General features: G+C 38.8%; 1 protein-coding gene across 2 annotated transcripts in view; it reads right to left on the bottom strand.

Moving 5' to 3' along the window:
* itgb6 (integrin, beta 6) overlaps nt 1–14,900 on the bottom strand; it is a 70,698-nt gene that overhangs the window by 20,524 nt on the left and 35,274 nt on the right. For both annotated transcript variants that reach the window (XM_067987394.1, XM_067987395.1), the window contains exons 10-13: nt 14,469–14,886; nt 9,509–9,731; nt 7,749–7,846; nt 4,048–4,167 (exon numbers count right to left, since the gene is read on the bottom strand). In XM_067987394.1, coding sequence (XP_067843495.1) covers nt 4,048–4,167; nt 7,749–7,846; nt 9,509–9,731; nt 14,469–14,886 — 859 coding nt within the window. The remainder of the gene's footprint in view (nt 1–4,047; nt 4,168–7,748; nt 7,847–9,508; nt 9,732–14,468; nt 14,887–14,900) is intronic.

Raw genomic sequence — 14,900 nt, 5'->3', positions numbered from 1 at the left:
CCCTCCACCCTCACTTTCAACAAGTGCAAAGAGCTCATGGATTTCTTTGGCACTAAGATTAAGACCATCCGTTCATGCCTCTGCATCATCCCCCCCCCCCCACTTCCCCTTGCCCAACGAGCCAAATCTCCCCCTCCAAAGGTTCCCCTCCACCCTAACTCTGAATCCGCGTCTTCTCTAGTTTCTCTCCTATCTCCCCTCCTGCCCTGTCTGATGCATCTTGTCCATGAGACCCATCTCCTGCTCTCTTGACCCCAATCCCAATAAACTCCTAACCATCCAACGTTCCTTCCTAACCACCATGCTAGCTTACATTGTAAACAGTTCCCTCACTTCGAGTACTATCCTCCATCCTTTCAAAACCACCATTGTAATCCCCCCCTCTCAAAAAACCCACCCTTGACCCCACTGTCCTTGCAAACTACTGCCCCATCCCCAACCTCCCTTTCTTTTCCGAAGTCCTTGAATGTCTCCTCCCAAATCTGTGTCCATCTATCCTGCAACTCCTTGGGCAGCTTAAATGTTTCCCTGGCATCCACTGGGTATTTCATTGCCACCCCTCACCCCAAGTGCTTGGGCAGGTGGACAGTGAAACACTCAAGAGAGAAAAGCCACAGGGAATACATTTCAACACAACATGTTCTTATTTGTAAATGTATAATTGATACTGCATTAAAAAGAAATATTATTAGTAAATTATATACAGATTACCACCCACCACATGCATGCAAAACATGTAAGGCAACACTAGCAAGTTTCTCCAATGAGATTCATACTTTATGACTTAATTTTTAAAACTCTTCAGGATTGTGGCTCTTGAATTCTAAATTCTTAATAAAAGGATTCAAGCCTGGTGCTGTACACTTTTCATAGTTCATTTTCAAGGGAAGATATGTGCAGTCTCATTGTTAATACAAGCACTGATACACTTATCTTTTATATCTTTTAAAAGCCTTCTCTATACACTTTGTTTTATGCCCACTCAAGCAAGTAGGGGCCAAAAGGGTCAAGTGAGCAAAAGACTCAGGCAGCAAGGCAATTGGTGACACACTGGGGGCAGGCTGTAAAGCGTTCAGATGGGTGGCTTGGTGAAACAAGCAGAACGGGAAAACACTTGGAGTTATCTACTTCAGTTTGTTTGTCCATGTTCTGTTCCAGCCCTTAGACTCTGACAAAGGTTAAGTGGCAGAGAGCAAAACTTAGTAGATGTATTTCCAAAATGAATGGGAAATTTCATTGGTAAGTTGAAATATTGTTTGCAAATTATTTAAGTTTCTATTTGTTTGTTATACTATAAACTGTATTTGCCAGCTGTATATGGTCATTATTGCTGAAGAAACAATATATGACTGAAAAGATTTTCAAAAAATATTTGGAACAATTTCATTTGTTTCCCTTCTGCTCTTTGCTAGTGGTAGCTATTTACTGATTGCTGATTTTTGATTGGATTTTTTTTTCAAATTGTTAATTGGTAATTTTCACTCTTGCTTGCAATGTGTTGATTAGTATGTTCTGTATCTGTTCAGCTGTAATTTGCTGCTGCTTTATGAATAGGACATTTCAGCTGATCAATATGAGTGTGACTTGGAAATTTGCTGCAAAATGTGATGCTGACATGTGACATATGACAGATAAAACTTGTGCAAAATGCAAGACTTATATATACTATAACTGTTACAATCTGTTTTTTTAAAAAAGACTTCTTACCATAGATTATATTTTCTCTCATATCTTACATCACACTCACTGTTTTCTAATTGCTATTAGGCAATAGAAAACATTTTCTTAAAACATCTGGAACCATTTCCAGGATTCCCTCAACATGAGGTGGCAAAGGCCAGTATAATATTATACATTTTCACTTTCCAGCCATCACATCCAAATATTTTTAGTTCCATACTGAAATGTGCCACATAAAGTTTACCTACCACTATCCTCCAACATTGTCTGTACTTCTTCAAAACATCTGTCATAACCCCCCCTCAAAAAAAACACCTTAAACCCCAACACCCTCTTCAATCGTGGGTTAGGATTTGGGGGCTTTGGCAGCCCCTGGGATATGGGAGTATTCAAAAGTGTTGGGAGCATTCAAGAGGGAGTCTGAAGACTAGGATGAATCAAGAGGTTGGGGGTCTTGGAGAAGTTGGGGCTGATGAGATCTGTGAACCATCAGGAATTAGGACTGGGACACTGGGAGGGAGCTGTGAGTGAGGAGTACAGAAGGGCTGGGTTTAGGAGGAGGGCATCCTATTCAGGATTGTAAATTTTTAATGGATTTCTCAAATTATAAATGTTAATTTTACTGATCAATATTCAACAGGAGGAAATATTCATGGCATCTGTACTGGGGCCTCAGCTTCTCACCATATATAACGACTTGGATGAAGGAATAGAGAGTTGTATATTCAAGTTTGCAGATGACACTAAATTAGGAGGCACAGTAAGTTGTGTAGATGGGAGCAGGAAGCTGCAAAAGGACATAGACAGATTATATGTGTGGGCAAAATTGTGGCAGATGGAGTTCAATGTGGGAAATGAAGTCACCCACTTTGGATCCAAGAATGACAAAATGGAATATTTTCTAAAAACTAGTGCAGTGGTACAAAAAGTAATCAAAAAAGTATATCAAGGGGGCTGAAATACAAAGAGGAGGAAGTTACGCTTCAGTTGTACACAGCATTGGTCAGACCGCTGAAATACAAAGAGGAGGAAGTTACGCTTCAGTTGTACACAGCATTGGTCAGACCGCTGAAATACAAAGAGGAGGAAGTTACGCTTCAGTTGTGCACAGCATTGGTCAGACCGCTGAAATACAAAGAGGAGGAAGTTATGCTTCAGTTGTACACAGCTTTGGTCAGATCCCATCTGGAGTACTGCATTCAGTTCTGGGCACCGCACCTAAGGAAGGATATATTGGCCTTGGAGGGGGTACAGTGCAGATTCACCAGAAAGATGCCAGGGCTTAAAGGGTTAATTATTAGGGCAGGTTACATAAACTTGGCTTGTGTTTTCTTGAGTTTAGAAGGTTGAGTGATCTAACTGAACTGTTTAAAATGATAAAGGGGATCGATAGGAAAGATACAGAGAAATTGTTTCCTCTGGTGGAGGAATCCAGAACAATCTTAAAATTAGAGCTCGGCCATTTATGAGTGAAATCAGGAAGCACTTTTTCACACAAAAGGCAGTGGAAATCTGGAACTATCTCCCCCCTGAAGGCTGCGGATGCTGTGTTAATTGAAATTTTAAAGACTGAGATTGATAGTTTTTTTGTTTGGTAAGGGTATTAAGGGATATGGATCAAAGTCTTAACCTGTCCCATTACCACCCTCCTTGCCTTGCACCATCATGCCTTTTGTCATTTAATCACTCGTGCCCTCGAACCTATCACAGACCTTCCCTTTTGTTCTTTCCTCCCCTCCCCTCCTCCCCGCCTTTCCCTGGTTCTGTACTTGCTCAAAAACTTTTAACTCTTTTAACGTCTTCCAGTTCTGACGAGAGGTCTTCGATCTGAAATGTTAACTCTGTTTCCTTCTCCACAGATGCTGCCTGACTTGCTGAGCTTCTCCAGCATTTTATGTTTTTATTTAAGATTTCCAGCACCCGCAGTGTTTTGCTTTTGGGTTGAGATACAGATCAGCCATGATCTGATTGAATGGGGGAACAGGCTCGAGGGACTGAATGGCCTCCTCCTGTTCTTATGTTCCTAAGATGGTGGCTCATACCAACTTCACAAAATTCTGGAATGATTTGATTGGTCACTTCCTCTCACTTGCCAGATTGGGATTGGTAATTTTTAAAAATTGAGTCATTTGATTGATCATCTTATTCATTCCTCATTGGCAACTATCAATTAAATTGAACGGTTTTTGATTAGTTCACATTTAGTTCAGATGTTTAATTGGTAATTTAACAGATGAATCGTCATTTTAGCCAATTGCAGATTTTGCCTTACAGATGTGTAACGTCCTGAGATATAACAATGACAGGTATGAGCTAGATACAAGACTTTTATACATAGATATAAATTTATGTATTGTCCAAGCTCACCTGTTTGTTCAAGGTCAAAAAGAAGTGATCGTCCATGTTCATCTTTAACAAAACGGAATGACATTGTGCAATCATTGCCACTCTTCACAGAACAGTAGACAGATTGATTTTCTTCAAATTCTATAAAGATGGTTTGGGAATATATATTAAGATTCAAATATATTTTTAAAAATCAGTGAAATCACAACTGCTAGATACTGAACATGGCCTTGAATGATTGCATTTGTCTTTTCAATGAATGGTAAAATAATCCTTCATTACAGCACTTCTGAAATCTCACTTTCTACACAAATGGTTTGTCAGCAAGGGTTCTCAGCTGTGTCTGACTTTAGTAGCTCCATGTGTGGTCCATCAGCATTGGCCAACAAATGCATCAATCAACTTTCTTCAGTAGGGATTTCATATAATCGGGAGTGCACATTCCTTTATCATTCATAATGTGCTTTTTACAGCACTCAATAGCCCACAATACTCATGATACAATGTATACTATACTTTGTTCATTGTTAGTTCTAACAACTAATATGCCTAGATTATGTTACATTTAATGGGCATTCAGACAACCAAAATGATACTGAGACCTCTTGAATAGGCCAGGTACTATTAAAGGAAAAAAAGTTACAATATTCACATGGGAACTTCCAACTACAAAACTGGTGAAGCATTAAAATTCAGAAGTACATGTTTGCTTTTCAATTGTGTGACTATCATTTCCTTTCACTTAAAGCTTTGAGAGGCTATAATAGCAAATCTATACTCATTTTTATTTAAGTTATTTGAAACCTTTATTATTCATTATTCAAAATAACTAAGTTCAGTATTTGGCACTTTGACTATTACATTTCCTTAATTCTTTTTGACATATGCGTGCCGATTTTACTAATTTTAAGAGATGGAAATTCATGGGCAGTGCACCTACAATTCCCCAATATGCATAGCCAGTGTTTGAGATTCCCTGCCTGTAGTGAACATTTATAAAATCAGCCTTATGCTTTCTATCATACAATACTTCTGGAAAAAGTAATTTTCTTTGCAAAATTTTGAAATGTTTATTGTAATTACAATTAGAAACACAAAACAAAAGAAAGTGCAAGGCAGTGGTGGACAGTTTAACAACTCAGCTTTTGATCTGTTAATATTCTAATTAATACATATTTACGTTTCTTGTAATAATCTATTTACTAACATAGTAATAATGAAGGTTCTATGCTGGAATAATTAATTTAGTTAAAGTAGAAGGTGCAAATTAGGTATTTAAAAGGGCAGATTTCCCCAATCAGGTCAAAAATGCTGATTGAGTGGCAGCCCAGCCTTGCCAGGTTCTAGGGGTCAGCTCATTTAAATAACTTAAATATGCTCCCTATGCGTTTTTCCCATACACAGGGAGCATTTGTTGCACCTGGTTGGGGAGGGTGCAGGTAACTGGGAGTGCAGAATCTCTTAAAGGGAGACTGACTAAATATATCTACTAGACGGTACAAATATGAAAAAGTTACAGTGCACGATCCTTACTCAAACACAACATTGGGGAGTCAGCCTAAAATCCCTTCCTAAGATGTGAACATACGAAGTTGTCCCTGAGGAAAAAGTCACAAACAACTCATAGGGGCTGATTTCAACTGTCTCCACTGAGCTTAAATGTGGTGATAGTGGCCTGAAAATGGCATCGAGTTACTGCCCCATTTATGTTGGCGCTCCGGCCACTGCCGTCTTGGGTAGGGCCCTGAGAAGGGCGGCCACAGTGCTCACCTGATTCAGGTGGGAGGCTACTTTTAATATGCACATTGGGGTACTATAATGTACAGAGGACTCCAATTGCAATTTTGAGATATAAATGGGCAGAGTGTGCAATGCACACGCTCCACCCATTTGCATTGGCATTGAGTGACCTAACCAGCTGTCCTTAAAGGGACTGCTGGAAGCCATTAAAAAAAAGCCCAAAGAAATTCTACGAGCAATTTCTACTCACAAAAATAACCCTCTGCTGGCCCATGCACACCCCTCATCCCCAGATCGCCTCCCTCCCTCCAGACTCCAACTGTTGGCCGTCTGTGTAGGAGCCAGACGATTTCCCACCCTTCTCAAATGGTGATTTGCCTCGGAGTGCTGGTTTGGCACATGCAGCTCACTGGCTGCATGCAAATGAGGCCAGGCTCAAAAATGCTCAGGCCTCACAGCAGTTACAACAAGCAGACGGAATGTGCTCATTGTGCACCTAAACTAAAAATCTACAGTTTTGCTTTAAATCTCACAATGCTCATTTTATGAATGTAAGTGAAGATTTTTATTGTGGATAATCCCCAGTGCCTCAGCCAATACAATCACTTTACTTGATTAGTCCATCTACTAATGCTTGTTGTTTCAAGTAATTAACCAAAAAAATGAAAGATTATACTTGATTTAACGTGTGCATTTCTGTAGGAAAAAATAGCTTAGTTTCACTGATAGTTGAGAGTGTAATCACAGCTTATGCCACAATGAATGAAATCATGTCCATAGAATCAAAGGGGGTGAAATTGGTCAACGGCAGTAGTGCAAAATGGGCTGACAGCGAATCGGCAGCCCATTCACACCAGACATCAATGAAAAAGAAAATCGGACGCTGTGTAAAACAAGCTCCCGGTTACCAGCCCATTTTGCGCTACTGGCACAAATTGTGGTCAGTGAAAGATTATGGTCAGAGCCTCTGCTATTTCCGTTATATAATAAACACAAGGTAACATCTTCATCTGAAAACACTTCTGCAGCTTGGTTTCTTTTTTAAATTAAATTTTTCAGAACTAAAGCTGATACAATGGATTTTTATTTTTATACCTTCAACCAACTTGCATAGAGATACTATCTGAATGATAATTATTCACTGTTTACGAGACAGTATAAATATTTTTAAAATTACTGTGCTGGATCATTATGGAGTAAAATTAAATAAATTATTGTTTTGCAAAGCTAATAATCATAACATTTTGCACTTTTTAATGTTTGGTTGGGACTAGAACTCCCTCCTCAAAGGGATTTATCCAAAGGAACAGAAATACCTAAAATGCCCTCTTTAATACACTTCTTTTTTAAAGAAGGGAAATGACTCAATTTGTAGTATCGGGTAGTACCACAGGAGTGCCCCAGAGGACTGAAATAAGTTCATTTTCCCCACTTTTCTCCTGAGATCGGTAACTTATGCTGGGGTATAGTTCCACAGGTGTCAGCACCCATCTGATATTCTTCATTTATTGGGCAATTGAGAGCCAGGCCTGATCCTGCCCTTGCCTAATACACGGACTGAGTGCTTTCAGCAAGGGTCACTGGATAATGATCACAAATGTACTCTGGTTGAAGTTTGTCTCTGCCACTTCCTTGGCTGACATCAGCTAATAACAACAAGAGCTGTTGTAAAGGGAACTGATTAACTGATATTTCTTTATGATCACTGGATGTTTGTATCAAATGTAAAATTGTATCTGATTCCCATGAAAATCAGTGCTGCAAATATTGGACATAAAACAATCTGCAGTGGGCTTTAAAGAAAAGCAGATCCTCTGTGCTTTGGATTCGTGGTAGTTCTACATATTTTGACTTGATCTTGGACTGTATAAACTCCACAGGTCCCCAGAGTTTAAATACATCAAAAAAGTGAATTGAATTCAAGTAAAAAGAATTCTGAGCTAGTTTTGTTTTTATTTTAGTGTGGAAGTAGTATTTGCTACCTGCTGTTTGATTGACTATAGAATCGACTACCCTGCATTTTTCTTGGCATTCTTCTGCTGATCCATCCACGCTAGACAGGTGACACTCAACACAGCTCCTGCAAAAGAAATACAATCATGCACATCAATAACTGCCAGGCTTTTGTCTTTATCATTAAAAGGTGAAACATATATGTTTCTTAAGGTTTAGGAACCAACACATTTTGTACAATGGCAAGTGTAAGGTATATCCAGCTATACAAAATGCCTTTGGGGACTTTTTAGGGCAAGTACCCAGATACTCACATTTACACAGTTGACACTTGACAGGCATTATTGAAAAGAAAATTTTCCTCAGAGAGGCCAATGTATTATTAAAAAAAGACACTCCTGGTATATTCTTTGCCGATAAGGAAGCTTTAGATGTTCATGGTTTTAAAAAAAAGCATTTCATGTGACATGAAATAATAGGGTATGTTTTAAAACAGCTACAGAATCCCCTTTGAGACATGTAATTACATCATAAGTTATCTTTGAGACAAAACTGTGCCAAAGGGCTATTTTAAAAAATGAACTTGCTGCAAGATAGCGGAGGACAAATGGCATTCTACTGTTTGGGACAGGGATGTGCTAAAAATCTCTAACTGTAGCAGCCATTCACATTCATTCTATGGGATGTTGGAAAAAGCAGGAAAAGTATTTTTTTTAAAGAATCATTGCTTTACATTTTGGTGAGGATTACCTCATTTCTGCATTGGACAACTGAAGTTCAAAATAATGGATCTTTATATCTTGACATTTCACAATTACCCTTCTGTAAAGCAAAGTCTAGGACAAACTCAAGCAATTCTAAATTACAGATCAATTATATTATTAAAGCACAATAGCACATACAGAATGCAAACCCACACTTCAACTCTAACCACTTAGCAATGTGAAATAAGAAAAATACTGCTTTGCAGCTTAAAACATTAAACACACAGGTTCATTATTTAGACTATTTGAACCTATTTTAGAGTGTAATTTATAAATCCCTTTCTGTAGAAAATCAGGTTTTGAACCAATTGAGGCAGCATGAAAATAGTCAATTGCATTTTATGAAATCATTTAAAACTACCCACCCACAACAGACCAAATTCCAACCTAGTCTTTCACCTTGTTGATGTTTCTTCTCTCAGAAAATCTGGCATTTATATGTAGCTTCTGATAGTTGATGGTAGATCATGTTACACTGTTCCAAGTAAAATGAAAATATGACAAGTGGGATTTAAAGCAACAAGTCAATTCCACCATGTCAGCTTGGCTCAGTGCTAGCATTCTTACCTCTGAGTCAGAAAATCATGGGTTAAAGCCCCGCTCCAGAGATTTGAGCACATAATCTAGGCTGACACTTCAATGCAGTACTGAGGGAGTGCTGCACTGTCACTGGATGAGGTGTTAAACCGAGGCTTCACCTTCCCTCTCAGGTGGATGTAAAAGATCCTGTGGCACTTTTCTCCCCATGTCATGGCCAACATTTCTCCCTCAACCAACATCACTAAAACAAATTTATCTGATAATTTATCTCATTGCTGTTTGAGGGACCTTGCTGTATGCAATTGGCTGCTGAGTTGCCCTACATTACAGCAGTGACTACACTTCAAAAAGTACTTTGTCGGCTGTGAAGCACTTTGAATGTCCTAAATGCAACTTCTTTTTTTCTGTCTTTGTGGATTTTTGGTTGTGGTACACTATTTGTCAATTCTCCACATACTCTTTTCCTACCGAGCTATGGAGATTACCGTTTAGAAGTGCAGGGGTCGCAACAAGTTGGACATTTTTCACATTTATCCCCAGAGGCCCCTGGGGGTGTGCAGACACATTTGCCACAGATGCACTCTCCACGTCCACTACATAGGACTCCATCTTCAGAAATACAAAGATCTGTGTTTGTGGTGCAATTGCAATATTCACCAGTCCATCCTTGGTGACAATGGCATTCCCCACAATCACATAACCCATGGCCTAGGAAAGAAAATGAATATTAAACCTTTGATGAGACTCAATGTAACTCAAACTTTCATAGCAAACTATCCATATTTTCAGCACACTATAGGTAAAAACATGTTGCACTGGAAATGTCAATTAGAGGGCTTAATGGATATAAGTACCGAATCCAAATATTAATTTAATTGGTTGATTTGGATTACTCTGAAAGAATTCTAATGAGGCATAGCCTGGATCAGTTTGGATGCCCTATTAAACAAATATATATAGGGATAAAATACCTCTGAGTCAGAAAATCGTGTGTTCAAGCCTTGCTGCAGACTTGAACTTAATCTAGGCTGAGACTATTACAGTACTGAAGGAGCGTTACATTGTCAGAGGTGCCATCTATCAGATGAGATATTAAACCAAAGCCCCATCTGCCTGTTGAGGTGGATGTAAAAGATCCCATGGCACTATTCTGGTGTTCTGGCCAATGTTTATCTCTCAACCAATACCACGAAACACAGGTTAACTGGTCTTTTATCTAATTTGCTGTTTGTGGAACCTTGCTGTCGTCAAATGGGCTGCCATATTTGCCTGAATAAAAATACTTTGTTGGTTGTGAAGCACTTTGGGATGTTCTGATGATATGAAAGGCTCTATATAAATGCAGATTCTTTATTTCAGGTCAAATAGATGCCAGTTTCTGTTGTTCCAAAGGTTTGGGTAGCTCATAAAACTTCATGGTCTGTCTTTGTTTATAATGGTGATTTATTGGGAGATTGTTTATCCTACACTGGATCGGATAATCGAGTGAAGCTGCATGCACCTGATGTCGAGTGGAGTCAAACTTAATGTCCGAGGTTTAATATCTGCTCTATGTTGAGTTAGATAAGGCTATGGTGGAGGTGCTACATTTAGTCTCAGTGCTCCATGGCTGGGCAGGGGAAATCAATCAGGGCTCCTGCTCTCAATCATTATAACCTTTGCTGGAAAAGTACTCGTGTGTGTATATTAGGTGAGGACAGAATCAGCCAAGACATTGCTTCTGTGAGGCATATACAGAGAAATTCAAGAAAAATATAACTTTCTTAGTAACCAAAGCAACTGATCCTAGATGTCCGAAGAACTGGGTTTGAGCAGCTGTATTCTGATTTGACAGATTACAAACATTAATCAAGCCTGTTTTGGAATAATCCTAAACCTCTTCGCAGATTGGATTTGACATTCTGTATCCCCCCATCCAAACCAAATATAAGAACTTTGAAAACGTAATTCAATCTGATGGAATTGAGTAAGCATTTTTTGCATTGAGTCAATATGTTGCCAATCTTATAAATGAGTTTTCTCATTTCATAGAATCATAGAAAGGTTACAGCACGGAAGGAGGCCATTCAGCCCATCGAGTCCATGCCGGGCTCTATGCAAGAGCAATCCAGCTAGTCCCACTCCCCCACCCTATCCCCATAGCCCTGCAAATATTTTCCTTTCAAGTACTTATCCAGTTCCCTTTTGAAAGCCATGATTGAATCTGCCTCCACCACCCCCTTGGGCAGTGCATTCCAGATCCTTATCAATTGCTGTGTAAAAAAGTTTTGCCTCATGTCACCTCTGGTTCTTTTGTCAATCACCTTAAATCTGTGTCCTCTGGTTCTTGACCCTTCTGCCAATGGGAACAGTTTCTCTCTGTCTACTCTGTCTAGACCCTTCATGATTTTGAATACCTCTATCAAATCTCCTCTCAACCTTCTCTGTTCCAAGGAGAACAACCCCAGCTTCTCCAGTCCATCCATGTAACTAAAGTCCCTCATCCCTGGAATCATTTTAGTAAATCTCTTCTGTACCCTCTCTAAGGTCTTCACATCTTTCCTAAAGTGCATTGCCCAGAACTGGACACAATACTCTCGCTGTGGCCAAACCAGTGTTTCATAAAGGTTCATCATGACTTCCTTATTTTTGTACTGTATGCCTCTATTTATAAAGCCCTGGAACCCGTATGCTTTTTTAACCACTTTCTCAACCTGCCCTGCCACCTTCAACAATTTGTGTACATAATACTCCTAGATCGCTCTGTTCCTTTACCCCTTTTAGAATTGTGCCCTTTAGTTTATATTGCCTCTCCTCATTCTTCCTACTGAAATGTATCACCTCGCATTTTTCTGTGTTAAATTTCATCTTCCACGTGTCTGCCCATGCCATCAGCCTGTCTATATCCTCTTGAAGTCTATCACAATCCTCCTCACTGTTTACTACCCTTCCAAGTTTTATGTCATCTGCAAATTTTGAAATTGTTCCCTGTATATCCAAGTCCAATTCATTAATATATATCAAGAAAAGCAGTGGTCCCAGCCCGACCCCTGGGGAACACCATTGTACACCTCCCTCCAGTCCAAAAAACAACCGTTCACCACTACTCTCTGTTTCCTGTTACTTAGCCAATTCTGTATCCATGTTGCTACTGCCCCCTTTATTCCAAGGACCTCAATCTTGATGTGGCACTTTATCAAACCCTTTTGAAAGTCCACATACATCACATCAACTGCATTGCCCTCATCGACCCTCTCTGTTACCTCTTCAAAAAACTCTAAGAAGTTAGTTAAACACCATTTGCCTTTAACAAATCCGTGCTGGAACAGAATTTGCTGGATCGCCCTTGCTGTCAATATAACTTGCCAAACCTCACCTGAGACCACTAGGGTAATTATGGAGAGGGATGATACCTATTTAGTGTGTGGAGCTGTTCCATAACAATCTATCATGCCACATTACCAGATGACAAACTATAAACTGTTCCACAAAACCTACTCTTAGCTCAATGGCTAAACAATAAATAAGGGTTTGGAGGCTAATTACAGTGGTAGCACTCTCACCTCGGAGTCCCTCAACCAACACCTAAAACAGATTATCTGGTCATTTATTTCATTGCTGTTTGTGGGAACTTGCTGTGTGCAAATTGACTGCCACGTTTCCTACATTACAATAGTACTTTATTAGCTGTGAAGCACTTTGGGATGACCCGAGGGTGTGAAAGGTGCTTTGTAAATGCAAGTTGTTTCTTTCTTTTTTAATGACTAAAAGAAGCACTGGCCTTCTCCCCAAAAAAAAGCTGTGTGAAAATAAAAAATATTTTGAAATTTGCATTTCTTTGCATATGAGAGTTAGAGAAGGAAAATAATAAAAATATTCTGTGGTTACTTGAAAATATTATTGAAATTGGAGAAGACAGGAAACAGCATCTGAAAGAATGTTTATATATCAGACAGATGATGGTATCAAAATCAACATACTTTTGGTCTGGATTTCCTAATGTGTTGGATTGTTACCAAGAAACAAAATGGTATACCCAATGGCTACACGGTGATACTGAGTAAATTATATAGAGTTAACTCTCCTGGCACAGAGTTTTGCGTGACAGGAATGCATATCAAAAATTCGGTCACAGAGGTCAATAGTCTGATTCATATCATGCATGATTTTCTAACCATTAAGACCAAAATGAAAAGTCATTTAATCACTACCAAGGTAAGTTCTGAAAAATTGAGCATTGCACCCGATTAATATGTGTCTTGACTTTAGTTATGCTAAGCAGGTTTGTTTACCTGAAATGCAAAGTGGAATTTAAACCAGCACTAACCAAGACTCAAACACAATTTGTAGCAAAAACATGGAAAATAATATCGCACTGGAGCATACAGAGTTTATACCCTCCACCAAAGGGAAATTGAGTCCAACATTTCTCAAGTGACCATAGATATTTTACAAAAAATTTATGTGGATTTTACACAGATTTCAGTAGATCCTGATCATAACCAATCACTAAATTTCCTAAAGTAGTCAAATTCAAAAGGAGGCATCAGGAATGTACAATTAAAGCCTTTATCTGACTAACAAGCATGTCAAATCCTAAAAAGTGACAAATCACAAAACAACTTAATTGGAAGAAAACTATTTTTTTTAAAGAATTTAATTCACAAAAGAATTTTTTAACCAAATTGTTACTGTTACATTGATTGAGGCTTCAATCTTTATATTAACACCTATCTATAGCTATTTCAACTATTCTCTTTGTACATTCACCAGTCGGAACTTTCTGATGCCCTGCACCACTGACAGGGCTTTGCAGACAATGGGGGACTTACTGAATAACAGAAGGTGCTTTTCTGTTACATATAAAGCCCTGCCAGTGGCAAGGGGTCTCTGAAAGTTTCACTTATAGCATGAGTATATGACTTGCACATTTCATAGTGTTTTAACTGTCAAAATTATTGATATCAAAATGGGGCTGGGGAACTTAATCTATGGAATACCATCAGCCAATATGATTATGATGGTACTGAATGCAGCTTTCTACTTCCATCAGAAATGGCACTTAAAATATTAGCCAGCCTATTTATTTTGTAAAATAGACCTTATTAGAAAATCTAAAGAGAATACAACTCTGTACCACTCCTTTATGAAACATTCTACTCAAATGTAACTGGCAGAACAAGATAGAATGAACATTTTGTGCAAGCTTAGCAATGTCTTGTGAATGCAGCGTCTGTCGTGTACATTGTGTAGACTTGCGAAACTTAATTTATCCATCATTCTTCATAATCAAAATGTTTACTTATTTGAGTAATTTCAGGCCAAAACTGGATCTTCAAATTGAGTATTCTTGTTTTTACTGCAGGTTTTGAGATAGATGTGATTTGGTTTAAAAAGTCAGAAATGTACTGTATTGATAACAAATCGTCTAAAGAGTAATTGGATTGAAAGTAAAACTTTACATACCTCCACATTGAAGCCCTCTAAACCTCACACAGGAAAAGTCATCACATTCACAATAGGCACCATATATTTGTCCATACTCAGATGGATGACAGGCACACTGCCCACAGTAGCAGTCTCCTCGACCATTACACGAAATGTTCTCCACACTATGCTTGCAGGTACTCACACTTATGTTCTCCTCTGTACATTCACAATGAGGACCTAATCGGCCAGCATTACAAACACACACACCACACTGAAAAGAGCCATTGCCATTGCTACATCTTGAGCTATTGTGTTCTGCATTTGTTCGGCAGCTGCAGTTACAAGCTGGCTGTACTTCGATCTCTAGGGCGTCTCTGAATCCTAAAGGCTTTATTACAATATGCTTGGGTTCCTTCAGACATTCTGCCAATTCTACAGTAACATTGAAAGAAACCTAAAGTTAAATAA

This window comes from Heptranchias perlo, chromosome 7, assembly GCF_035084215.1.
Source record: "Heptranchias perlo isolate sHepPer1 chromosome 7, sHepPer1.hap1, whole genome shotgun sequence".
NCBI classification, from domain to species: domain Eukaryota; kingdom Metazoa; phylum Chordata; class Chondrichthyes; order Hexanchiformes; family Hexanchidae; genus Heptranchias; species Heptranchias perlo.
Note: the sequence above shows the minus strand (reverse complement) of the source record. Positions and strands in the feature narration are given on the sequence as shown.